Below are 26,796 nucleotides of genomic sequence, written 5' to 3' on the forward strand. Positions count from 1 at the left end.
GTGACTAAACAGACATTTTTCCAGTGTGATTGTCATCTAGCACTTCATCTGTCCAGAGGGAGTTACTTATTTTCCCTTATTTAAAAAAGAGACAGTTTCAGAGTAAAACAAACACATTTAATTCTTACAGCTCTAGCGAGATATAGATATAGACAGATAATGTCACTGAAAAGCAGGCTTGCCTTCTCTTAACTGATCCTCATATTCATGACATGGGCTGGTGTGAACTCACCGAGTTTATAAAAGCAAAGACTTCCACGTCAGGTGTCTGCATCTATTAGTCAGCGGTGTAAAGCAACACGATGAAAGAATACACTCCAACTTCTGAGTTATTTTTGTTCCTGCGATGCGCTCTGTTCAATAAAAAGTCCTCAGAAAACAGGCATTAATCTGAGTATGACTGGAATACTACAAGCTTTGGCTTGGAACTGCTTTGCTGCACAGACCTGTAATTGCACTGTTTCTGAATAATACCTAAACTTTCAAAAGTCACACCCTTCTATTCACTTCTGTTGATGGCTTACACACACACACACACACACACACACACACACACACACACACACACACACACACACACACACACACACACACACAACATAATATGGTTGGGGATGAATTCACTCCAGCATGTCTGCTGCAGGAACGTAACCCTAAAGGTGAAGCAGAGGAAAGTTGCTGCAGCTGTGATGAGGCGTACTGCCACCTACAGGTCCGGAGGCAGACACGCTTGGCTCAGTAAAATGATTCCTCTCTGTTCACATGCACAGGGACGACAGCGGTCCAGGTAACTGACCCCCCCATAGGTCCAGGTCCAGGTAACTGACCCCCCCATAGGTCCAGGTCCAGGTAACTGACCCCCCCGTAGGTCCAGGTCCAGGTAACTGACCCCCCCGTAGGTCCAGGTAACTGACCCCCCCGTAGGTCCAGGTCCAGGTAACTGACCCCCCCCGTAGGTCCAGGTCCAGGTAACTGACCCCCCTGTAGGTCCAGCTATGACTTCACTGCAACTGAACTGACTATTTACCTTTACATATTACGACTGTATATTTATGGCTTAGCTGCTTGACATTTCAAGAGCAACACCCTTTAATAAAGCACTAATGCAGAGTCCTATCGGAGGCTGAGAGCAGGTTAATTAATACCTCCTTAAACACACAGATTTAAGTCTTTGGTAGAAGCCAGGAGACAGTCAGCAGCCACGGTGGGAGGCCCATGTCAGCTCAGGGAGGGAGAAGCCGGGCGATTAGCACTCAAAGGAAAGCAAGTCTTTAACAGTGGAAGTCGCTTCAGTATCACTGGAGCTTCCACCTCACAAGAATTTTCACATCAGGAAAATGTTGCTGTTTGTCAGGCATCTCCTGGATTTATGAGGAGATGGTTATTGCATCATTTGTGAAATATGACAATTTCTGGATTTAATCATTTGAATGCAGTGTTGCTCACCTTAGAGTCACACTTGTTTTTATTCCACTTTCAAACCTGGATCTTGAACAACTCACTGCTATTTTTGTCAACCAGCCGAGAAAACAAAAATGAAAATTCTGTACAAAGCAGTGAAGCCCTGTGGTGTACCAGGGTTCATCAGAAGACACAGCATGAAGGAGAGGTCATGAACCTGCTGATGATGTCACAGACAAGAGGTTAGTCTGGGTTAGCGCACCAAGCTAAAGGTTAGGACGTCTTGTAGAATCAGTCAGCATACGGGGGAGTGCATTTCATGGCAGACGTGTAGAAGTGCTTTGGGGAGGGGCAGAGGCCACCAGCACCAACCTGTCAATTCCGGGGGTCACAAGTCTAAGAGGTTGAGAACCACAGTAGAACCAGAAACTTGAGGAGTGCTTTACTGGTCCCAGTGCTCAGGTGGCTGATGCTTTATATAACACAGCCCAGCTTTCTCACCCCCAAACTGACCACAAATCCAGCGACTCCTCTCCTCCCAAACAATGCACCATTGTTAGGAGGGCCTACTCAGAGGCGGCTGGCCCACCTTTCCAAAGCTCCCTCTGTAGCAGCTGCGTGTGTGTGTGTGTGTGTGCAGGCATGGATACAAAGGAGCTGGCAGGCCAGTGTGGAGGAGTGTGTGGGTGAGGAGGGGTTGCTCCCTGGCCGCCGGCTCCTCCTTTGAGGACGCCTTTGTCTGCTTTTAGGTTAGTTTGTTATTCATTCAGCACATTTCATCACAGGTGGTCAGTTGCAATGAGTGCTGTCACATAGCACATGTAGACAACAACACCACAAAACACACAACAATAGCTCACAGCTGTCCACAACAACAGACACGGCGACCTGAGGTCACTCGCACGAGACCCCTTCCCCCGCCCCTCTCTAATCACATGACTGCATTACACACTGGAGAAGCTGATTTTGTGTGGCGAACCTGAGCAGAGGCGGTCCGTTCACGGCTTCTGTGCGCAGACTTACAATGTCTGCAACTGATGAGTCATGGCGCTGGTGTCCTGGAGTCACCTCGGCCTGCTGCTCCAAATTTATCAATACTCAGGATTGATAGGAAATGAGGAAAAGCGTAAAAGTGACACTGCAGGCAGCGAAACTCGTCCCCCCTTCATCCGGAGTGTGGGCTGCTAAACTCTGATCCCTTCATCTTTCACTCACTGCATTTGTTCTCTTTTGTCTTCTCTAGCATTTAGAGTCATGATGTCAGCGCTGGCTGAGGAGCAGAGGTCAGACGTTCAAACCACTGCTCAATATTCGTGATCATAGAGGTTGAGAGCGATGATGACACAGCGCTAACAACACTCAAACACGCCGGAGCTTCATACCTCAGAACACGGACGGCACTGAGAACCTCCACATGCTTCACAGCATCATTTATTATTATCAAAAACCCAACATGATATGAAAAATGACGAGTTTATTTTACACATAGCTTCCATGTCATGTGACCTTGGGACGAAACTCTTTTTATTGCATTTTGTTGCCTCCTAAATCTTCTGTAAATAGTTTAATTAAAAATATATTCATTTTTACAATGCATCCATGTCATATGACTTCTAACTTTATCCTTTCCAAACGTAGTAGCCCATATTTCAGAGAAGTAGTTCAGTTAGACCCAGCCTCCTTCCTGTGTAGGATTAACCGATAATACCTAACAGATGCTGACCAACAACAACCCGGTCTGGGTTGAACTCAAAATCACCACCTGAAACAGAAACAGCTGTGCAGGGGTGAGGGTCAGCCAAACTTTTTCTGTCTGTTCAAATGTTATTCTATGAGAGGAGTGATTTCAACCACACGCAAGCGCTCGTCCTTGCTCAGCAAGCTATTCACAGATGCCAGATGTTTCCAGGTGTGCCGTCCAAGCCCTCAAAGAGGCCACGAATCAGAGCCCCGGCAAACTCACGATCCCTCAAATCCAGAGGATGACTTGCCGGGCCATCAGCTCAGACCCGGGGTCCTGCTGCACCCACTGACAGTGCAATCGGGTCTGCTAAGAGGTGGTCGTTCTACGGAAAACTTGTTCCACAGTGACTCACCTGTGCCTGCAAACTAGTGCAGAGTAATGGCAGCCATGGCCGTTGACTCAAAGAATGAAATGCTTGATTCTAACAGAGGAGAAAAAAAAGCCCAGGGTCCTTGAATTTCTGCAAATATCACTGAGGAATTTGGTCAGAATTCATGGCCTCCTCAATGAAGACGGCATCCGCCATGAAACACCATAGAGAAGCCATCTGATGGGTCCTGAACTCCTTCCTCTAGTGATGGGAGGAGCATGCAGGCTTGAGACGCATGCTGTGATGCCCACAGGACTCCGACCCAATTGCCTCAAAGTGGTTTGGTCCACCATTTCCATTGCTGTGTCAGATATCAAACCAAACCAAACAAGCTACGTGGCGATCGTAAGGTCACCAGCACCCAGACAGCTCGTGTGGTTTCTACGGTCCAGACGGTCTGAGGTGAATTTGCCAAATTCAGATTTGTGGCGTCGGTGTGAGGAGGGCTCGGATCACAAATGAAGACTTAAATCTTCTTTAAATATGCGGCACAGTGGCTTTTACTGGCTGGTGTTGATCACACAGCATTCATATTTAATCAATAATTACACGACTGCCTGCTGGATTGCAACAATATCGCCAAGCTTAATTTCCCATTCTGTTTTATGTGTTAGGCTTATTCTTATTCACTAGAGAGAAGAAGAAGCGGAGGAAAACAATGGCACACCTCCTCCTCCTCCAGCAGCACCAATTTCAGCTCTGCACACTGACATGACAGCGTCCTCTGGAGGAGGGAGACGACCCTCATGCCCTCACGCGGTCCCTCAAACATATTCAACAACAGGCATATCCAGATTGTATAGATATGTATGGATATCCCTCCACTTCATCAGTACCTGCATTCCCAGTGTTGCTATGCTTTCAAGCACCCGTGATGAAGAGAGCCTGGACTCACCATAGAGGATGGTGCCCTGCGTGGATCTTGTTTTCACCGTCAAATAGACAACAACAGTGGTGTCCTTGACAGTGGGAGGTGGATGATTGTTGGCATCAGAGGACCGCAGAAAGGACGCAAGAGGCTGCAGCTCCAAATAAGATGTGCCGTCAAATGATGGGATGTACACGGTGGTATCTGGAAACCAAAATCAAACACAAATTTATCAATAATGGAATAGAAGAATGCGTGAAAACAATATTGCACAGATTTATGAGCGCAGCAAATGAAGGGTGACACGTGGTTACAGCAATGCCCTCCAGTGCCGGTGTTATTGAGCAGACCGGCTGATGTGGGCCATCACAGCTCTGATAGCAGAGTCAGCAGGGCTCCGTCGGGCCTCCGTGTTATTGTGTTATTTCCCACCGGATGACAAAGGGCTACAACTTTTTTGGGGGGGGGGGGGGGGGGGGTTTCACTCAGGTCATCAACTCCACAAGCCAGTGATGATCTGTTGGCTTTTCCACAGACACTGCACACCTGCGGGATCGCTCGCTGTACAAGTGTGTGACAGCGGAATCAAAATTAACCTCGGCTCGGGGATTCTCCCTCCAGAGCCCAGCTGTCCAGGAAATCTGCAACTTATCGTGACTTGAGGACTCAAGATGCAGCAGATGTGTAGGTGTCGACACGCATCCGTCATGACAGCCTTCACTTGTTTGGTACTTCAATCACACAGAAACACAGGACGCAGAGCCACGTCAGTAGAAATGTTTGCACTGATGAAGGCTGGATGGACAAAATTGTTCTGTGAGAGATGAAATCAGAGATCATTTCATGGAAGCCAGACTCTTTTTGTAACGGGATCAGGAGCGTCCAGCAGCACGTGGTCAGACAGCAGCGCCGCTGCAGACACGAAACATTCACTTCCCCAACAATGCCAGACGACAATCAGAAGTACAGGAGACATAATCCAACAAACACAGAGACATCTGATTCAGGTGTGATGCTGGAGGTCGTTTTCTTGATTAATTATCAATCATCCAGGTATAAAGTTAGATGAAGTTTGCGCACAAGTATTGCTGAGTTCACCTGTCTAAGGTTTTTCAAATATGAACCGGTGTAAAAAAGGTGGAAGTCCACCGACATGAGGACAGATTTATTTGGAAGACCCACCAGACGCAGGAGCACACGCGGCGGTTGAGAGACAAGGAAGTGGAGGTTCTGAAACCTGCAGGATCATATGACATCAGAACAAAACATTCTAAAATGGTTGTACTGGTTTGTGCAAAGTTTTGCATAGAAAAGCAAAAGAAGAGGAAAAGATCGTCTTGGCTAATCAGACGAAGGCTGACATATTTAAACGTGTGAGCTGGACATGAGCTCCTGTAGTTCTCAGGTGGGGCTGATGCTAACATCTGCTACAGGTGCACCACATCTGGATGGTGCCGCTTCAGTCTGCTCGCTCTCTTTGGCGACTGCAGATTGCTGCTCTCCATTCTGCAACTCTCGCTTTCATACACCAGGACTTCTCCTTCATTAGAAATCAGGGAAACTCCAGTCAATTTGGGAACGTGACCTCAGATCATGAACCTGTCCCACCTCAAGGGGGAGTAATCAGGTCCGATCAGCTCCGAATCTGGAACGCTCCCACAACCGCTGTGAAGGGCCCATCGGACCTCACACCGGCCTGATTAAACACACCTCACTGCATGCAGCAGGTTAATACGCAGTCCTGTCAGCTCATGTAAGATGAAGCTCATTCTGATATTAAATTAAATGCATTACTGAGACAAATATCTAATAAAAATGTTTAACTCAAGTGACCAAAGCTCTCATGCGCACCACGTTGTATGTTCATTTACCACGAGATTCAGAAGAAGAGCACCGACTGGACGATCCCTCACACCCCAGATACTGCAGCCCACTACTGAGGATGCGGCTGCTGCTCTTTTCATAAGTTACTGGAGGAAGGCTCAGTCAGAGGGTGAAACACGGTGCACTGAGCAGTTCTGTCCGCAGGGCTATTCTTGGAAACAGATAATGAAATTCCTGGGAATCAGATGTTCAACAGTCCTAATTGCCTTAACAAGGCTGTGAAAGGAAGCAAAGTTAATTCATAAGTGAAGAGGTGTGACAATACGAACACGGAAGATCTTAAGAAGCCGACTTGGTCCAGTTTAATGACCTGAGCCGCACCTGAGAGGAGTTTCTGGTTGTGGCATTTCTGGAATGATCGTAATCCTGCTGAGATATTTCCACTCTGGTCTTCTCTTTTTTCTTCTATCGCTCTGGTTTGGTGGTCAGATTTGCACCAAACATGAGATGGAGCAGATTTGACAGCCAAACCATCAAATTACACAAAGAAAATGGAAACCTTTTCCTTTTGTTGCAGAGGGAACCGTTTCCCTGGGCTGAAAAATGCTCAATCAACCCCATCATTTTGTTGGAACTTTCTGAGAAAAGCAGATTCTGCTGGCACATTTCAAAAGCTAACAACAATTACAACACACACACACACACACACACACACACACACACACACACACACACACACACACACACACACACACACACACACACACACGCAATTTAGGCATAACAGGAAGCTGCCAGCCCACTCATTGCGGTCCATTCGGTTTTCACTCTAAAATAATTTCTATATATACAGAACAGCTTCTGCCTGGATGATCCGGATGTAATAACACATTACCTGCTGGTCATAGTTAAGAGATGATATAACACATCATCGGTTTCAGTGGAATATTGTAATAAAATTCACAAGAAAATGATTTTAACATTGTTTAAGAAGAATATTGTCAGTGGTTGTTGCTTTTTAAGAGACATGATGCTAAAAGACCAAAGAACCTTTGCGACAAATCCAATTGCGCAATATGCCTGCTGCCATTTTATTTTTTGAAGGGAAACAAGCACATTTGTCCGTGACGGTGAAGCTGCCTGGTGTGGTAACCATTTGTCCATCACAAGGTCGCTCTGCCCTAAAGCGCATGCTGCTTTATCATCTCTTTCATTCTCAACGGGATCATAATTTATAGTGATGAGACCATAAACTCGTTAGGAAAATGTTTACCGAGGTCTTAAATCAAGTGAGAAGTAGGGTCATTTCCTCCCAGACTTCTACATCTCCAGATTTCTATGTGGCCAGAGGTGTCGCCCCCTGCTGGCTACTAGAAAAAAAGTGGATTTGAGACTGGAGCAGGTCAGACCTGGAGGTTTTCTCCCATCTCTGTTAAGATGGTGAAGGATGTGACAGCACAACATTGTAGGTTCTACTAGATTAATGGAGTCATGTGAGGCTTTGGCATATGCAGCTGAAAAGACATACATGGGACAGAATTGGTCTCAACTTTCATTTTATTATCCCTCCCCAGCCGACAAGCTATATCGCAGCTTCAAATACACAAGTAAGGACATAAGGTAATGAGCTGGAGAAGGAGGTCACGATCAAAACAGTCTGAATAATTTGCCGCCTCACTGCTCTTGTCTTTTATGTCTACTTCCTCACCTCGCAGCCATTTACCCCGCAACTAATTTTTGTGATCACTCAGCTTTCAATTGAATGCTTACATACTTGACAGAGTGTCTTTGGCAAGGTCTTTGACCTCGTGAGTCTTCTTTGAAGAGACAATTTATCATGGCTTAAAACTCCGACATGCCCAGATGAACTGGCTTTATCTTGACAAAACCTGTCGTATGGTTGGCTACTTGATATCAGATGCTCACTCAAGCACAAGGCACTGGCCTAGATTACAGTAGCGACTAGCAGGGCGCAGCCCCGGGGTCCAAACATGAGATGGCCAGACTCACACATGTCAAGCTTTTAGAGCAGGCAGCGTTAAAAGTTCCTCCTCTCTCTGTCAGGAAGAACGTCTGGCAGGCGCTTAGTCGTCACTTTCATGTGCTGAAAGGAATAAAAACACGTCCTAATGTAGATGATGGAGAGAGGTCCCTCATCACGTCTGTCCATGTAGCTGAGACACCCCAGATCTTCCCCTGGAGGGAGGTTTTTGAACCAACCTCACTGATAACGAGGCGATGACTTCACAAGCATCTCGATTATGTTCACATAGGAATTATCAAGTTTTACAAACGGATCTTTTCAGATGAGTCTCCCCTGTTTTTATCCGATTTTACTTGATTTACTTGGATTTAAAACATGAAACAGAGATGGACGCCGCAAACCAGCTTCACACAGAAACCTTATTTGTTCCCTCCTGTAAAACATCGTGAGCATTGACAAGGAAGTTTACATGATGTTAGGAGAAGTGGATTTTTTGTGTTAAACCGTCTGAACCTGAACGTATAAACTTGTTGTACCAACTGAAATGATACTTTTCTGAGTGGGACTAACACACAGAGGCATCCTGGTTGGGGGGGTGATTTACTCCGACATGTCTCAGAGTCACAGACCCCAGATCAGCTGATGATCGGTGAGTGTGCTGCGGATCCCGCGGCAGTCATGACCCTGGAGAGTCGAGGAAGAATCATCATGGCGGGTGCTAAAAAACATACTTGTGGACAGACAAAGAGGAAAACTTTGGGGTTGTTGCATTTCTCACGTCCCACTGGTCCAATGACACGCTGGCGTGCACGCTCACGAGTGTGCCGTTTCCTCAACGATCGAAAGTGCAGTGCACTTGATTTTAAACTTCTGCTGCACGTATGAAATGATCCCAGCTGAGCGGTTAGCCTTCGTGTAGAAGCCACAACGCACCATGCTGGTGAAGTTCATCCAACAATGACAAGGAGAAGCTGGTGACGTTTATTTCCACCAATTAAGAGCCACGAGTTTGCTGCAAGAAACTGCAGGAATTTCAATTCAAGAAAGATGGTGTCTATCATATTCCACCATAACCCTATGATGGTGTCACTGTGTACAGGCACAAGCAAAGTATCCGGGCAGGCCCACAGCGTCCCAGTTTACTCCATGAAGGTAACACGGATCAAACTGTGGTACAAACCAAACTCACAATCTAGTGTGCGATGAAAGGGGGCACGTGGGTTCCAGGTGTTTTTTAAAGTCCTGTCACACTTGACCAGTTAATGTGCTCGCACACCGCAGTCACATGTTCCTGTCATGTGGCCAAACGTCATCAAAGTATGTGCGTAACCCAGGGCTCTAAGTTAAGTGTGGAGGAATGGGATGTCTCAGCTCAACCAGTCGTCTGTTTCTGTCTTCAACAGTCAGTTGATTTAAGTCTGACGCTTGAAAAGCCCTGGCTGACTTGTTTTGGTTTGTGACAAAAAAGCTGAGCTGAGTTCCGCCGCCTGCGTCCACTGGAACAGCAACAGCAGTCCGCTTGAATGACCTAGATTGCAGCCTGCCTGTGAACCCACTGACTGGGATTCAACTTACTGTTTCCATCAGTGTTCACCAGAAAAAAAGAACCTCCCTCCGTTTTGAGTCAATTATGTCAGAGAATCCACGGCTGCTATTCAGAAAATACATTATTGGTACTGAGGTGATGTAACGGCAGCAGAGAGCCTGACGAGTCTCAGGAACACGCTGGATGCTAGTCAGCGTTTCATTTAGGACACAAACAAGTCAACGTCATGAGGCGCTGGTGGGATGACATACGTGTAAACACTCGGGAGCCGGGCTGACGGCCGTCATTCTTCTCTCGTGGCTATTACCTAATTCAACAAGATGTGAGGACGTTGTCGCCCAGCCAAGCTGCCACAGCAACACACGTCCCCAGACTTGGTCAGCATGTAAACAGCCCCTGGACGTCCAGGGCGGGCCATCAGGGCGCGGCTGCGACCGCATCAGCCGATGAGCGCTCGTGTGAGGATGCTCTCTGTTCCAGAGCGGGAGGGAACTGCTTCGGAGGAGGAACACTTCCTCCGACTCAGCAGAAATGAAGCGAAAAGGCCACCGGTGGCATTCAAAGGTTTATGAGTCTAGAAAGCTGAGGGATAAGCAGGTTTTCACTTTGTGGTTTTGGACGCTGTGTAAATTCTCTGATTTAATATCACAGTTACACAATTATCAAAATGTATCAACAAACATGACATTGAACTTAGTTGTGTAAGAGAATTTTTTTAGGTTGTAGACGATAAATGTGCCAACTTCATCAAAGCAAGATGATGTTTCGCTGGACTCGTTAGGGTGGATGCTAACGAGGACGTGCCGCTGACATGAACGAGGCTGTGGATGTCAACACTGAGAGCCTGTGGTCAGTGAGTGGATGTGATGCTACTGCTCCACTTTCCTTCACCCTGAACATGTTGGACAGTCACAATGATGTAAAGTGCAGGTGAGTACGTGTTCCGTGTGATGAGTGCATGGCCCACCTGTCCTCAGGTGCCAGTGATCAGGTTTGAGCAAACAGACATGTTACAGTTGCTGTTCATTCAGCCCTCAGGAGGTCATGTGATCAATGTTGAGTGCATTTGTTTTCTGGCAGGATACATCCAAGCAAATGAGGAATTAGGAGGACCTATAGACAACATTATAGATAACAATATGGATAATATTACAGATAATATTAAGAAGAACAAGCGAATAACTATTGACAATGATCCGGATCAAACTGTAGATTCTCGATCCTGAGGCCCGCTCTAGGTCAGGGATCATAACGGTTTTGTTCTGTGGAGTTGCTCGTCTTTGGTACTCTGGATACTGGTAGAGAATAGACGAGGTATATTTCCTATAAAAACCACAAAAAAACATTTACTGCTAAAGGATAAGAAGTAGAAAGAGGATGTAGGACCGAGAAAGTTTTTATCTTCTCTCTACTCCTTTTTGAAGAAGAAACACTTTTTTGTATATTCATATAAGTACACGTTATCTTTTTTAACATCAGAATAAAGTTAATGATAAACATCTTTTAGAGGAATTTCCATCAAATCCCTCCTCCTAAGGAAAACCTATTTTCCATATAATAGAGAGAATTGATTACGTTTGTTGCGGCGGCGTATTTAGGTAGCAGGACAGGTGTTGAGCTCCAGGAACGGTCGGAACGGACGAGGTTCTGGATGGGCGGCACCTGCTTGAGCTGGTAAGGAGGAACATGAGTGACCACAGTCTGATGACTTTGTGTTCATTCACGTAGCCTCCTTGGCGGAGGGATGCGCTCTCTGATACTTTCATTTCTGGTTTGGCGAAGCTAAATCACTGTCCTGATTCTGCAGCACGTCCGCCATTTTGACTGCGTGCTGTTACTGAGCGATGGTCCGTTTGAGGTGGACTGAACGTTTCATTTGAATCCATGTTGGAAGAACGTTGAAATGCTGCAGATGGAGAGCAGCAAAATGAACGTAGCTACCTTTGTGCAGCAGGAATCTGGACTGTGTCGCCGGTGTGTGTTAGCTTCATCTGTGTCTCCAAGATTTGTCTACACGCTACATATTTTCGGAAGAATCGGAGGCGAGAGCTTGAGCTGAACACGGATCGAGTGCTGCAAGGTCGGCGTCTCGGTGATTGCTGGAGGTGAACGGGACACACGGCAAGGGTTCCAGCTGCTTATATGGATCTTTCATTTCATGAATCATGTCCTGAATAATTCACATCACTCAAATTCCTAATGCAGAGGACTCTATTCTCCCCCCTAGTGAAACCTATTAGCCAAAGCGGCTCAGCATATATTAACCAATGTAATTTGTTGGCTGGCTCTTGAAGATACCGCTGTGGAGGTCACAGTGCAGTCGCTTGTTAAGCTTTTTACTGAGTGTGTTACAACACTACCAACCCAAAATCCCAGCCTACCTTTTTCACAAAAGGTTCCAGTGAAATGAAGCGGGCAGTGGCAATGAGGCAGAGCCGCACCAGGCGGCTGATGACACGTCCCTCCGTTGCGGCAAAGATCATCATGGCAAGCTTCATCGCGAGACGGTGCTTGCGTGGGAGGTTCTACTGTGGTTGTGTTGACAGATGCGGCTGCACGAGGTGTCAAACCTGAGAAAACATATCTGTAAGGTCGGCCAAAAGTTAGAAGAGTCCACAAGGGCGAAAAGCAACAGCACATAAGTGGACTTATTAGACAAATCAAATATTGCAGAACACACACACGAGAACCAAGACACAGAATCTTTCACACTCGGCTTGAGGCCAATGTTAGTGATTCTGTCTAAACGAGCCGAGAGGAAAGTGAGCAGAGGGAGAATGGAAGTGATCCTCTCCGTTACCTGCACTGGTCCACGTTGCTGCTGGCGATCGCATCAGATGTGTAGAAACTCCTCCGTTCATTGATTTCTATTATTTCAATGCAGCCGGTGTAGTTGTGGAGAGGTTTCGCTGTCTAAGGGAACAAAACATCCCGAGTTCAGACATTTGATTTCTTTATAGCAGTGTTTTCCTCAGCAATTTAACATTCTAGTAATTTATGAATATATTCTAAAGGAGCGCGCTGACTTTTTGAGAAATCCTCCTTTGTCCATCGTCCCCGAGCCAGACAAGAAGGTAGAGACCCTTCTCGAGGGAGCTGAGACCCACAGAGACCAGCGGGCTGCTAATTAGCTAAGCACAATGAATGATGCTAGTGGGAGGGAAGCGTTGGCATACATCTACATCAAAACTCATCAAATAGAGAGCAACAGAAAGGAAGTTCAGGATCTTGGTTTGCCCAGAAATGATCCTCCTCATCCTCTCACACTCTCCCAAGAGGTCTGACTCGAGGGTTACATTGTCCTAAAAACTGATGGATTGCTTCATAACTGAGGATAAACACAACCCTTGAGTGGCTCAACACAAGGAGCTCTTACCTGATTGGGCAGGTATCGATGCGGAAGGCCGCCGGCGAAGACGTGGTTTGTTCTTTGGATCATGTGGCCCAGCCAGTAATTACTCGCTGCACTTTTGATTGTCTTGTGACCAGAGAGAGTGACCTCGGCTTCACAGGGGGTCAAGTGTTGTCTATGAAGATGTAACACACTTCAGGTCACATTTACAGGGGAGGAAGTCTGATTTCCTGCAGGGTTTGTCTTCTCCCTCTCTCAATATCATTGTAACCACTTCACTAATGGAACATCTCCATTCATGTTAACTTGACTTTTGTGGCCTTGATAAGAAAATAATTTAAAGGAATCACTTTTATTCTCTTTCAAGTTTTAGCTGACATCATGACTTCAAATGATATGCACAGAGTTGATAACGAGCAAAGTCAGGGAGAAAGTTTTCACTCAGTTCAGAAAATTCTTCACGAACTCCAAACACAGATTGAGAAATTTGTCTTCAGAAAGATGTTATCAGCTCCTCGTCATCACCCCTTCATTTTTAATCTGATGTTTGTTTGGTATCAAATATCTGAGTGAACTCCTGGAAGTGTGTTCATTCTTACACAGTTCATCAGTCCTTTGCCGTGAGGCTCCATTTGGTTTTCTCAAGGTTTTTCAACATCCTACTCCCCCCCCCCCCCGACAGCCATTCACAGATATCAGAAACCAATTGTCCACTTGAAACAACAGGGGACAGCAGATAATTAGCACAGAGCAGATTGAAGGCTAAGCACCGCTAGCTTGAGGGTCCTCAGGCCACAGATGCACAGCCTCGTCTCTGGGGTCTCCTGACACCCTTCGCTCCCTGAGTGGAAGTTAGGAAGTCTGTGAAGCAATCTAGTCTGATTTGTTGAGCCTTTGCTTTACAGATTGTTGCCTCTACTGGCTGAACACTTGGGGCACTAACTGCAAGCTGCATAAGTCCTTCCTCAAGAGCTCGCATGGAGAAGCGGTTAATTTAGGAGCAGCCTGCCAGAGCGGCCTGGCCGGCAGCCAGAGGGCACCGTGCTCGCTGTCCTTGAGAAGTCAGCCCCACCGGATTTCTATTTAACATATTGAAACGCGCCTTTGACGGGAAGATACATTAAAGGTCTATAATGAGTTGGGCCGTGATGTTGAGGATGGCCGAGGTGTTGTAGCTCTGGGTCAAATCAGACAAAGATGGACACACTCAGCCATCAGACAATTACAAAGAATTTGCTTTGTGACACAAGAAACCATTTTTCCACGCTCCCAACCCTCCAGTTATGACAGCTCTCTTTCTCACAACGTCTCCAAGGGGTTGGTACAGAACATTATGATTGATTCAGAGCACTGTTGTATTCTTCTTGTAGAAAAACAGGGGGTGGAGCCTTGTAGCCCTTCAACCTGATAGGCCTTTGTAGATGCACTTGCATATTTAGGGCAGCGCTGCTTTCTGCAGGGAGGGAGGCAACCTTCATTCTCTCACCTCTGCAAAGAATCACCTCTTCCTCTGTGCCATCATCAGAAAACATCCAACTCAATTCTTCCAAGGTTTGTCAAGCTTTCAAATTTATAAATCACATTACTGTCAAAGTTGTGTAGGAAAAAAGATCCATGTGAAATAATGCAGCTAAAGTCAGTGTCTTTCCTCCATAAGACAAAGGATTTGATAAGAGATGAAGATTAGCTGCTTTGTTTCAGCCTCCAGATTATAAATTAAAAACTTTTTGTCTTGAAATTGAACCCCAATCCCTCTTGTGTCAGAATATATCGGAGAGGACTGGCAGCAAGATTGCACACGAGCTCAGGAACAATATCCTAAAGGGGCTGCAGGCTCACTTTAAATCATTTAAACATTGATTTTATGCCCAGCTCTTGCTTGTTAATCTTTTTGTAATGAAAAACTGCAAATGAAGACTTTAGAGCAGCCAATAAAACATGGCCAGTAATCACCAATGCATTCTAATCGGCACATCCTGACGTTTGTTTTTTTTTTTTAAATGTGAGTCCGTTCCTAAAAACCCTGACATTCTCTGTGTTGACTCCTGTCACTAATGTGTGTGTGTGTGTGTGTGTGTGTGTGTATGTGTGTGTGTGCGTGTGTTCCCAAGTTACACTCATTATGGAAATGCTTGCACACTTCAAATGAGCGGATAACTAGGGATCAGGTTAATGGAACCTACGGCACCAACACTATTTAACCAAATGTGTATATTACTAAGAAGTCCAATCTTTGAATGTGTTCTCATTGGAGAGTTCTCCTGCCTGAGGCCACTTCCTGCCAGGACAAGTGGACCTCCTTCTATTTACACACAGTAAATAAATAAAAGTGTAAATTCAAACTGCAACTTGTTTACCTTCTGTGTCATTTTCTCAGATTGCAGCCAGACAGAAGCAATGGAAAAAAGACAAACCTGATGTTGACAATGTGCACTTTGCCATCATTAACACGTGTTAGCGTGCTGATCCATGTGACCTCTTCTTCCTCGTTGCAGCAGAAGGCGTACTGAAAGACAGGAGCGAGAGCGCCGGTGTCCTCGGGGTCGTCCACTTACTGATCCGTGATTTATGGTTAGGACGTTACGGTGCCCCGTTTCTGTCTCTGTGCTCTCCACAGACCACGGAGACAGAAAACCCATATTTGTGGCCACATGATAGAAGTTGTTTCCATACTTTCTGACCGTGAGACAAAACTTACACCAACGTGATATCAATTTATGGCCATGAAATATAATGTGTTTATTTTGAGGCACAATATATTACTTGTTTCCTTAATTTCATTAAAATGGGGCCACAATATGTAAATTACTCCCACACCTTTAGATATATTTTGTTACCAAGCATTGATGATTTTCAATCAAATCAAATATTTTGATCCCGTCTGTCTGGCCACTCTGGGGCTCCGTGTTCTAAAAGCCTCCACATACACACGTAATTAATCAGCCAAATTTCATGACTGTGTGTTTTTACCTGCAAAATTCCATCGGAGACAAAGAGTTTCATGAAAAAGAAATCCCCGTTAGCAGGTCCTTGGTCCACATAAATGATGGTCCCCTGGGTCCCCGGAGTCTGGAACCTCACAGTTATGTTGTTGAGAGTGCTGAGGTCAATGCCCTCAAACTCCAAGAAGGAATTCCCAAAGAAGTGAATGTAGCTAGAATCTAGGACATAACAAATATAGAGGGGTGAAAGGTGGGGGAGGGAAACAAAAGCAAATTTAGGCACCTTCTTTCTGGAAAGATTCATGATTGATCCCTGGAAGAAATATTCAACTTTCCACTCAGCCCCTCCACACAGAGGTCAGGGTGAGTTAGAGAACAGCAGATCCACAACCACTCCAGATTCACCTCAGCAGGGAAGAAGCTTGTTGGACGTCAACATGAACTGCAGCGCAGCACAAGACGCAATATCACCTGCGTCCATTAAATACCTGCATACGCAGACGTGGACAGGAGTGCAGAAAATGTGTGTGAAGAAGAGGCAAAAGCAGATCCTTTCCTTTTAGAGGCAGAGACACTTGAAGGGCTCTGTGCAGCGTCACGGTTTCTCTTGTTCTCTCACTCCACCGGCATAGCGAAAATAATTGTATTTGCTAAAAAGCTGTGAAGCATTCAAATTGTACTGTATTAGGCAAAAGAAGAGTCCGGCCTGGGATGAATGTGTTTGTAGAAGTTTATTACATGCCTCATTTTATAGAGAAGTATCTCGGCTTGTGTCATCCGCATGAGAATAGTCAATTATGGGATGTTTGAGTAAAAGTTTCACTGCCCACAAGCTTGGTGGCTGTCGTGATGCAGATGGACTTGAAAGACTGAGTCAGGCTGCTGTTGCAGGCATTAGTGCTCAGTTTATTCCCCGTTTAAAGGAAGTAGGGAAATGTGTTGCAGGCAAGTCAAACTAGAGCGCCGCTCCGATGGAAAGCATTTGTGGGTGCACCTGTCCTGAGCCTCACCTGCTCCCATCTGAACGAAAGATCGTCACGCAGGAGGAATCAGCTTCAGCTTTTAAGTTGCTGCCAGGATTAATCGGGCAACTGCAAGTGAGACCTTTATTAATATTTGCTACACGTCAGGCCCTAATAGGCCGCACCCCTTTTGATCTGACAGTGGGCTCCTTGGGGCATTGAGTAAACAAGCTAACCTGAACGCCCCATTTTCTCTGGAGAGCTGGACAACCAACGCCCAGAGGAAAACCCTCTGACAGAAAAGTGCAAATTCTGAGTCCTGCTGTAATCAGTGAATTAACGAGCATCAATGCGGCGTGCAGCAACAACGCTGTGGCGTCTTCTGCTTCACTCCTGACAATGGGGTTTGCCAATGCTGATGATAGAAAATTACCCCTCAGAGACAAAGCTTTTCATTAATTTTAAAGCCTTGTTTAGTCTGATGTAGTCTTTGATGCAGTCTGAGGCTGCTGCCAGGAGGCAGTATCACGCCTCATTAGTAGTTCGCTTCTGTCTCGCCTTCAAAGGTCTCCTCTTTTTATCACTATTTTACATTTTCACTCATTGCATCCACACATCTCCAGCAGCTATTCGGACTAAATCTAAATTGTAAATGTGTACAATTCAAACCGTAAAACTTTATAAATATATAGCTATGCATAGCACATGCACTGCAGTTATATTCACAGGTAAAAAAAAAGAAAGGAGGGTTAATGCTGACCAAGGAGTTTATCACTACTGTACTCTGTTCAAAAGCCCTTTCTGGTTTCAAAAGAAAAAAGTTCTCTCAGTGGGAATATTCTACGATATAAATCTTTCAGAGCCGATCTAATTACCTCCCGTCTTAATACATGTCCATAAAAGAGGAGGAAAAATTGATATGAGTCATATTTAATGTAACTTTGAAAGGTGGAGTGCAATGTTGCAGCACAGACTGTGCATGAATGTCAGAATGGTTATAGTTCCAGATACTCCACCAGAAAAATATATTTGTGGACTTTAGATCAATTAATAGGAGGACAGACTTGGGCCAGCCACATTTAATTGATATGGACTTTATGTCCCATTTATTTAAAAAAGCTCGGGTGGAAGTCCTGTTTTGCAGCTGATTTATTGGGTAAGGTAATAGACTGACTGATTGAACTTGTCACAGGACAGAGATAAAATACTGCTGAGGACCATTCTTGGAACCTTGCAATTTCTGAGCCCTGAGGGAAGGCAAAAGGTCATTCCTTATCTACAAAATTGGCAGAAAAAAACGTCTTGTTCTCAAGACATCTGATATAAGGAGATTCAGCTGAACGTTATAGTAGGGCTGATTTATACAGGGTATTGCATCCTGAATATATAATATTGCTGTCTTTAAAACAGAATGTTCAATTCCATCTTTATCGTCTAGGATTGAAAATATATATTTTTAAAAACCTATGAAATGACTCCCAAGTCCCAGGTGATATTTAGCAGGTTCCTGTAGTCCATAAAGTCAATGAAGGCTTGAAAACATTTGTACAGATTTTGCAAAAAGTAAGTGACCCTATAAGCCAGATGAAGAGAACTTTTCTGAACAGCCCCAAGGGTTGTCTCATGTATGCGTAAGTGGCTAATGTGACCAAAGGGTCTGTATACAGAGGTGGAGGGGGCGACGGATGGGCCGATAGATAGACAGACAGGTAAGACTCTTCGGAGGAAGCTGTTTTGATCATCGCTGTGGTTTTGTGGCTGTATTGATGGCTGTTGTCTTTGCCACCAGTGGTGAATGTGGCTCCCATTTCCTTTCACATAGTGCTCATCTGGAGCCAAACCAGGATCTCTTCCCAAACCAAAGCAAGTATGTTTGTGCTAAAACCTAAACAGACATTGCTAAAAAGGTCAGAACAAACGACTTTGATAGCTGGATGGGTTGGAGGACAGAAACTATCGAGTTCAAACCCTCTCTGAGGAGAGGACGCAGATAAAGAACTTGAACGTAGTTCAGAAATAGACTGCCGAAATAGATCCAGAACACGATCTACACATCCTCAGGAGATTGTTCCTCTCGTTACAGTATATGACCTCAGTGACTTTTATCATGAGGCGGCACGGTGGAGCAGTGGTCCTCACTGTGGCCCCCAGCAAGAGGGTTGTGGGTGGAGCCCCGGCTGGAGCACGGGGTCTTTCTGGGTGAGTCTCCATGTTCTCCCTGTTCCTGCTGGGTTCTCTCTGGTACTCCAGCTTCCTCCACAGTCCAAAGACATCAAGAGGGACCAGGTTAATCCAGACTCTAAATTGACCGTAGGCGTGGCTGGGAGAGCCAATGGTTGTCTGTCTCTATGTGTTGGCCCTGCCATGGACTGGTGACCTGTCCAGGGGGAAGGCTGCTGGGATAGGCTCCACCCCCACCACCCTCAACAGGAGGAGAGGGGGAACATGGAGGGATGGAGGGATGATGGATGGACTTTTATCACAATATGCTAATGTTTTTACAAGATATTAATAATTATACTAAAAATAGCTTTTGCCAGAAAGTACTCTTCTTTAACCATTTCACAACACGAACAGCGCCATCGTCCCAGAGCTCTAAACACTCTCCTGGATCTACAGTTTGATTGTGACCGAAGTTACCAATTTCGTCCCTTTCTTCCTTTCATTATCACCTATTTTTCATAAAACCTGTCTGTTAACTTTTGCAATAACCTGTAAGGTAACAAAAAAAAACCCAAACCCACTGATGATCACATGACTTCCTTCTCATGAAGCAACATGTCTGTTCTGTGCAATTAACTGAAATATGAAGCAGATCAAGGCATGGCAGAGATATTTGAGACTGTGTTCAAATAAACATGGCGGCTACAGGATGTTAGCAACAGTCACCAAACACAACAGGGCTCCAGTTCAGAGGAGTTGCTGAGGTGCAGTGCGGACACACATGGCGGCAGCGGCGGTGGTTGCAGCACAGACACAACCTGACCGTGACTCCACGCCCGCGGTAGCTGATACAACTATTGTGCAGGAGCTTGCAAACTGCTGCTGGGCTCTTTTTGATCTCGCCCAGTCACTTTCCCATGAATATTCATAACTGTGCATATCAGGTGAATATCATTATGGCTCATTGACACAGTTGTGCTACCGAATACATTAAATATACAAATCAGGTGTTGCCAACACAATTCTAAACAAACTATGTGAAGCTTGCTGATGTAAACTCGTGCACCTCTCGTGCACCTCTCGTGCACCTCTCGTGCACCCTCTCGTGCACCTCTCGTGCACGCTCGAGCGCCAGACAGGCAGTGGATGTTTTAAAGCATCCTCAGGCTAACTTCTTACTCATCGAGTTGATTTTTCAGGAGCTTAAGTAATTTCATTTCTGCTGCACTTGGCTGTGAGATAACAGTTTCACCTGTGCTGAGGTGATCACTCCGAGGACAGTCAACCAAAACGTGGCTTATAGCTGCCCGCAGTCAGCCCCCCCCACAGCAGGCCTCTCAGATCAACACAGCTCAGCAGGGATGAATCTGCATCTGTAGGATGAGGCTTTTCATTCTTGTTTCATATCAAAAATGGAAGGAAGAAAATCCAACCGTGACCAGGTTGTGACATAAGAGTGAGTATCGTACAGTTGCCATGTTTGAATTCCTACAGAGTTGTTTTTTCAAAGGTTGCGGAGCCGTGGCAGGTTTAAAGGAGCACTGTCTGAGTCTATTTCAAGCAGCACCAAGGGCACTGCATGCTTTTAGATAGTGACCTAGTTAGATAAACTCATGAGTTTCCTCTAACTTTAAAAATTATTTACTGTGATTATGCACTTATGTGTAAAAGAGCAAAGAGATGTGTTGGGTGTGTGGATGCCAGGACTTGTTTTTCTTCAGCGCCATCTCATCTGTACATTTAACCCTCTCTAAGCCAGAGCGCTGGATGGCGGCTGGATCAGGTGCAGTGGCGAGGACTCCATTATGTTTGGCTCAGAGTGTTGTTCAGTGTCGCACTGAATTGGTTCAAGCTCGCCTGTGTTCAATAGGTCTGTTTTACAGCTCTGTGAGCAGTTTCAAAGGTAGACAGACCTCATCTGTCAAGAAGCAACAATCTGCCCAGCGTCTCTCCTCTCACACAGATGACTGCATTCAGTACCAAAAATGTACAACACACAGGGATCGCTGTCTTTATTTGAGTGTTCAAGGATTTATGGCTGGGCTTTTCACCTGTTTAATTCATATTCATGTCCAACACACTCCTCTTGGTCAAAATAAAAAAAAAACAATAATGCTGAGAAGAGGCAGTAATGTAAAAACCAAATAAGAGGCAGTAATGTAAAAATCAAATAAGAGGCAGTAATGTAAAAACCAAATAAGAGGCAGTAATGTAAAAACCAAATAAGAGGCAGTAATGTAAAAACCAAATCATCGGTGTACTGAGAGTACAAAATCACTGAGTACGGGTACAAACTGAGTTATTTATAGATGTAACAATAAAGAATGATGTGAAGGCGTGATGTGAGACGAGTGAGTGGACGGTGTCGTTGATGCTTCCCAGTCCTGAACCACAGAGCAGGACAACAGGGCAAGTGAGGTAACTTCATGCCCAACGCAAGAGAGACGACGGCTCACGATTCATATATCACCATGGTAACTGATGCTCTCAACCATGGCATATCAAAACACAGCCTATGAATATAACTCCACCTTCTGCACCAGTGGCAGAGCCGCAGGGATGAACCAGGTATTTTTGCAGTTTAGCAGGAAGTTCACATCTCCGTGGTTATGCTCATTCATGTCTGGCTGCTGGATAAAAAAGGGAATTTTGCATTTTGGCCAGATTTATCTTTGAAGCCATTTCCTTATTCTGTATGCCTTTGTATAGAGATTCAAGCCCAACAATCATGACAACATAACTCATTCTTTAGTAGTTAAGGTAAAAAGTGGTTCAGTCCACGTCACAATGAACGACTGTGGCTTTGAAATCACAACATTAAAGGGTGATGACCAGTTACAGGAGGTGTAATGGACGTCAGGAGGAAGGAGTGAAAAATAGCTATCAGGGATTGAAAGAATCCCACTGTGTACCAGAGCAAATGTGCGTATTTCATGAACGAGGCTCGCTGTTCCCCAGCAGAAAAACACTTGAACTCACTGAGTCTCCATGAGCTCCAGCTACAGCAAAAACATTGCACTGGAAAGGCAAAGAAAGAAAAACGCCCCCTGAACTTCTCTGGTGCAAACCGATTGATAACAAAGTTGATGGGCAGATTCAGACCAGTTGAAAAGCTAAACTGCACGGCTGTTAGCTGTAGCTAAATATACTGAACGAGATGGCACCAGCTCGCTGATCAAACTCTCAAACTGGGCTGAAAATGTTGTGAAATGTCAGACCTTAAAGACAGCCAGCCTCTCCTGATTAGCAGTTGTGAGCTTAAGTAAAGCTGTTTCAGGATGCTGCAGTGCGTCTGTGCCAGAGCAGTTTGTACTGTACCTGTGGATTCGGTTGTTGGCACTGGGCTAAGTGTTGGCGTCTGCACCCTTGGTGTGAAGCCGCGAGTCATGTTCTTGACTGCAGTCGCCAAGGGAACGGCATCAGTAGCAGGAGGAAGGCAGGTGACCTCGTTGATGCCATCTATGCAGGAATACGCCTCTGGACATGGATTCTGCAGGCAATCGTCATAGTTGTGCTCACAGTTCCTCCCCTGCACACACACAGTAAACAGCTGGTCGACGAGTGTGTGAGATGGCGATAATGTTAACAGCTTGAATAATGAAGGAGGGGATTAAGATTGCATTATGCAACAACATAGCTCTCTCATTGCTGTGTGCACTTGTCTCAAAATAAACTGTTCAAAGGTTGTATTTTTCTCGATTTGATATCATCAAAGGATTTGAATATAAACGATGAAATGATACAAATGTTCAACAGTTTCTGCCCACAGAGCATTCAAGAGCTGAAGGTGCACGAGGATAAAGGCTGATTAATAAAGACGGAGAGGTAGAAATAGGTGGGGAGCCTCACCACAAATCCAGGACGACAGAAACAGGTGTAGCCAGAGCCCGGATCATTCTGAACGCATATCCCCTGGTTGCAGGGCTGTGGAAGGCACTCATTAATGTCATCCTCACAGTGAAGGCCTGTCCAACCTGCCAGGAACAAAAGCCCACAGAGTGCAGTGGTGAGCCCCGGCTCTCCCACTTCCACCCTCTGAAGTGAATATCAATCAGACTCTCCTACATTGATTTTCTTCTTTTTGGGTTCACACATATACACAAACAAGAAAAAGCTTTCACTAAAGAGGAAGATGCCACATGCATTTTAATGAATCCAGGCAGTATCGTCTTTTTATCGCTTTTTTCAGTACTGTATGACTAGGAATTTTTCCCAGGAGGGAGGTGGATGACTTCTGAATGGCTCTGAGGCAAAGAGGCGAGGCAGGCATTATGGTAACCTTTCCTGACACCTTATATGGTCCCTTCGATCTAAAATGGGTGTTCTGTAAGTATCAAGACGCTTTACATAATTACAGCAGACCGTACTCCAATGCATCTGGGGCACAGTGGGAGAGGTTCCCTTTCACAGGCCTTACAAAACTACTTTGCTGCATCTGTTAGAAGTAAATTGAGGATCTCACTGGAAGTGCGAGTGACTCACCTGACCTGCAGTGACAGAGGTAACTATTAATCAGATCTTGGCAAATGGCACCGTTGCGGCAGGGAGCTGAGCAGCACTCGTTCACGTCGACCTCACAGAAGTCCCCTGTGAAACCTGCTGGACAGCTGAGAAAACACATCCTGCTAGAGAAGTGTGAGGCTGTCTCTCAGCGCCGTCACGGCTTTCTTGTGGGCCGGATGCACTGTATCCAAGAACTGCTTGTATTTATTATTCATCAAAAAAGAACCACAACTTTTTGTAGTTGTTGCTCCTTCTTATTGGATCTATATATTTTTTAAAACAGGAGAAAAGAACATATAAAAAAATTCTACGAAAACTGCAGCGGAATCAGGCAATAACAAAAAGAAAAAGTGGGACTAATCATTGCTAAAATGTTGGTGCAGATTTCACTCTCACTGCTTCTTAGCAGTGAGAAGCAGCACAGTACAAATGCTTTGTTACCATCCAGGATGTAGGTGTGAAAATCTTCATTTTCTGTATTTATTTTTCAAACAACTCTCTACTTTCTGTCTCTGTTTCTTCATAATAATTTCATATTGCATAGATATGAACTTTCTGTTCTTACATTTTCAAAAGAAGGTCTTTGCATTTAATAGATTTGAGAAACAACTCATCTTGAAAAGTGTGTTTCCAAGAGACTTAAAGAAGAGAGAGCTGATGGCCTCTGCAGGTGATTCCAGCGCTGAAGGGTCCTCCCCCGCCTGGTTTTTAGTCTTCACCTAAGAATGGCTAATGAACCTACGCTGGAAGATCCCAGGCTGAACTCAGGTGTCAACTGCATGAAGAAGGAAACTGCTGTTTTTGCCTGTGAAATATTTCCTACTTCATGTATCGGATGGACTACGACATAAAAAAGACAATTCCTTCAGTGACTGAATGAAGTTTCCACAAACCCAGCTGGTAGAAATGTTCTTCAGCGGGCTACCTTGTGTTTTACATTTTCCTCTTCCTCTCTGTTTCTTTTTCAGCCTTTGCTTGTCCTAGAAAACTCACATTAGGAAAGACACCGCGACGTCATGCTTCATGTGAGGTGGTGCAGGGCTGGAACCTGCAGGTCAACAAATCAGCCCACTTCAGTACTGACACCACCATGACGAGCGCTGCAACGCTTTGATACGAACAGGACATTTTCATACAACATGAATGAATTTCAGAGAGCACGCTGCTCCACGTGGTTACGTATCCAAGGACTTTGCTCTCAATGAAGAGCCCTGGTTGAAGAAGTGCATTATTGTCGATCGATGCGAAATTCCTTTCTTTGTCAAACTGTTCAGCAAGCTACAACTAACAGTGCATAGAAGATTCACTGGGCAGTGCATAAATCAAATGTGGGGGTGGAAATATTCAGTTGGAGTTCTGGCTTTTTTCAAAGTCCATTGCACCTCCAGCAGACGTCACGCCCACTGGCCTTATGTTCGGTGGAGGAGCAGCCCTCGTTCACGTAGCTGAGTCCGATAATGCTTCAAAGCCACCGACGGGACCAAATTGGACTTCTAATACATGGTCATCAGAACACTTCTGGTAAATATTTCAAATAAATGAAATTCACTTTTGCTCCACAGCTTGAATACATTTACTCTTTTACTAAATGCTACCGGACACCCACTCTGTTCATGAAAATTCCAATTTTGGTTTTGACTTCTCTGGTAAACTGAAGCCATGCTGATTTAATTATGTAACCCTAAAGTATCAGAAAATGGCCTCTTAGCTGACCACCACCACACAGAGAGGATGAAGGGCTTTTGAGGCTGTTGGCTGGACAGGTGCACCACTGAAAATGGACCACTTCAAACACGATACGCAGATAAAACAACACTCTGTATTTCATGTTGTTTGGCCAAGAAACTGTTGCATGACTAATTTTTTTTTTTTAAATTTCATCCCATTTCTACAAGCCTGAACAAACCCCTCCAACTCAAGTGGAAAAAAAATATGTGGATGAACAAAATATGCCTGCCTCTCTCTTCTTACGTGATTTTAAAGTCACAATTCATGATGTAAAGGAATGCAAGAGCTGTAATGACGCAAGACGGGACCCTGCTGTCACTCGGTAATGTGCTCTGACCCAACAGCCGATGGACTGACACTGGCCAGCAGCTCCATCTACATGACGCTTACATGTCAGCAATATGATTATACACGATATCCACATTAACACACGCTGGATGTGCTTTGGGTCTTTCCACTTCAGAACCCCTCGCCCAGGCGACTCGACCGGGAGTGGTCAGTTCCTGGCCTGTTTCCAGGAGGCGTTCGCCCACTGCTTGTCCCTGGGGGTCCACAGCCATCTTGAGATGCTCTCTTCAAGCTGCACTGATGGCTCTCCTCTTGCGTGCCCCTGTGATGCCGAGGAGGCTGTGGGCCTTGCAGAGAGACTTTTCTGCAAAGCCCCTTCCCCCAACCTCAATGGGCAAGCATCAGGCACACCACCCCCGTCTACGACACTGCTCCACCAGCTCCCCGCGTTTCTCTTTCTTCCTCTCATTGGCTCTCATTCAACTTTCTGCAAAGATATCTGACTTTTTTGCAACGAAAATGTGGGGATTATGAAATCATGCACGGCCCGCATATTTCAATTTGTGTGGAAATCTGCGATTTATGCAGCAAAAGTGAGCCGTCTTTGACAGATGTGGCCCCCGCATAAATGAGCAGACGTTGGCTGAGTATGCGTTGAGTTACACAATCGCATTAATCACATTTTTCTGGAGGGACTGGAATGAGATTTCGTGCCTTGGTGGTTGTGAGCGCTTGCTCTGGTCGATGGCGTTGTCGTTGGACTCAGCCACCAAAACAAGCACGACCATGAAGTAAAGAAATGGTGCTGAGGCAGCTCACACCAGCAGCACCGTACAGTGTTGATGCTGCGCAAGAGCAGATCTTTGGAAACATCAGACCTGGAGATGAAGCCTGGAGGACCAACAGACAATGTAATTAGGATGAGACATCCAGGGGAGCTGCTGTGTCAAGTACACCCTCACTACATGCACCTTTTATTCAGATGTTCTTCACTCAAAGAGAGAACGTCTCTGATTCAGAAGCAATGATTCTCCTCCAAACATGTTGAAGGACGGCCACACGGAGAAGTGCACTGATAAACGCAGCACCATTTTTGGATGCTGCAAAACAGCACTGATTGA

The 26,796-nt window shown here is 45.4% G+C and overlaps 1 protein-coding gene across 1 annotated transcript in view; it reads right to left on the minus strand.

Annotated features, from left to right (window-relative positions):
• The window catches only part of eys (EGF-like photoreceptor maintenance factor), a 186,283-nt gene that overhangs the window by 41,985 nt on the left and 117,502 nt on the right, over positions 1-26,796 (minus strand). The window contains exons 33-41 of the mRNA XM_086179793.1: positions 23,639-23,763; positions 23,006-23,130; positions 22,475-22,685; positions 16,060-16,250; positions 15,504-15,595; positions 13,114-13,264; positions 12,538-12,650; positions 12,119-12,321; positions 4,411-4,587 (exon numbers count right to left, since the gene is read on the minus strand). Coding sequence (XP_086035919.1) covers positions 4,411-4,587; positions 12,119-12,321; positions 12,538-12,650; positions 13,114-13,264; positions 15,504-15,595; positions 16,060-16,250; positions 22,475-22,685; positions 23,006-23,130; positions 23,639-23,763 — 1,388 coding nt within the window. The remainder of the gene's footprint in view (positions 1-4,410; positions 4,588-12,118; positions 12,322-12,537; positions 12,651-13,113; positions 13,265-15,503; positions 15,596-16,059; positions 16,251-22,474; positions 22,686-23,005; positions 23,131-23,638; positions 23,764-26,796) is intronic.

Source organism: Aulostomus chinensis, chromosome 16 (genome assembly GCF_037954235.1).
Source record: "Aulostomus chinensis isolate RoL2024-O1b breed Wild chromosome 16, RoL_Achi_v1.0, whole genome shotgun sequence".
In the NCBI taxonomy this organism is placed as follows: domain Eukaryota; kingdom Metazoa; phylum Chordata; class Actinopteri; order Syngnathiformes; family Aulostomidae; genus Aulostomus; species Aulostomus chinensis.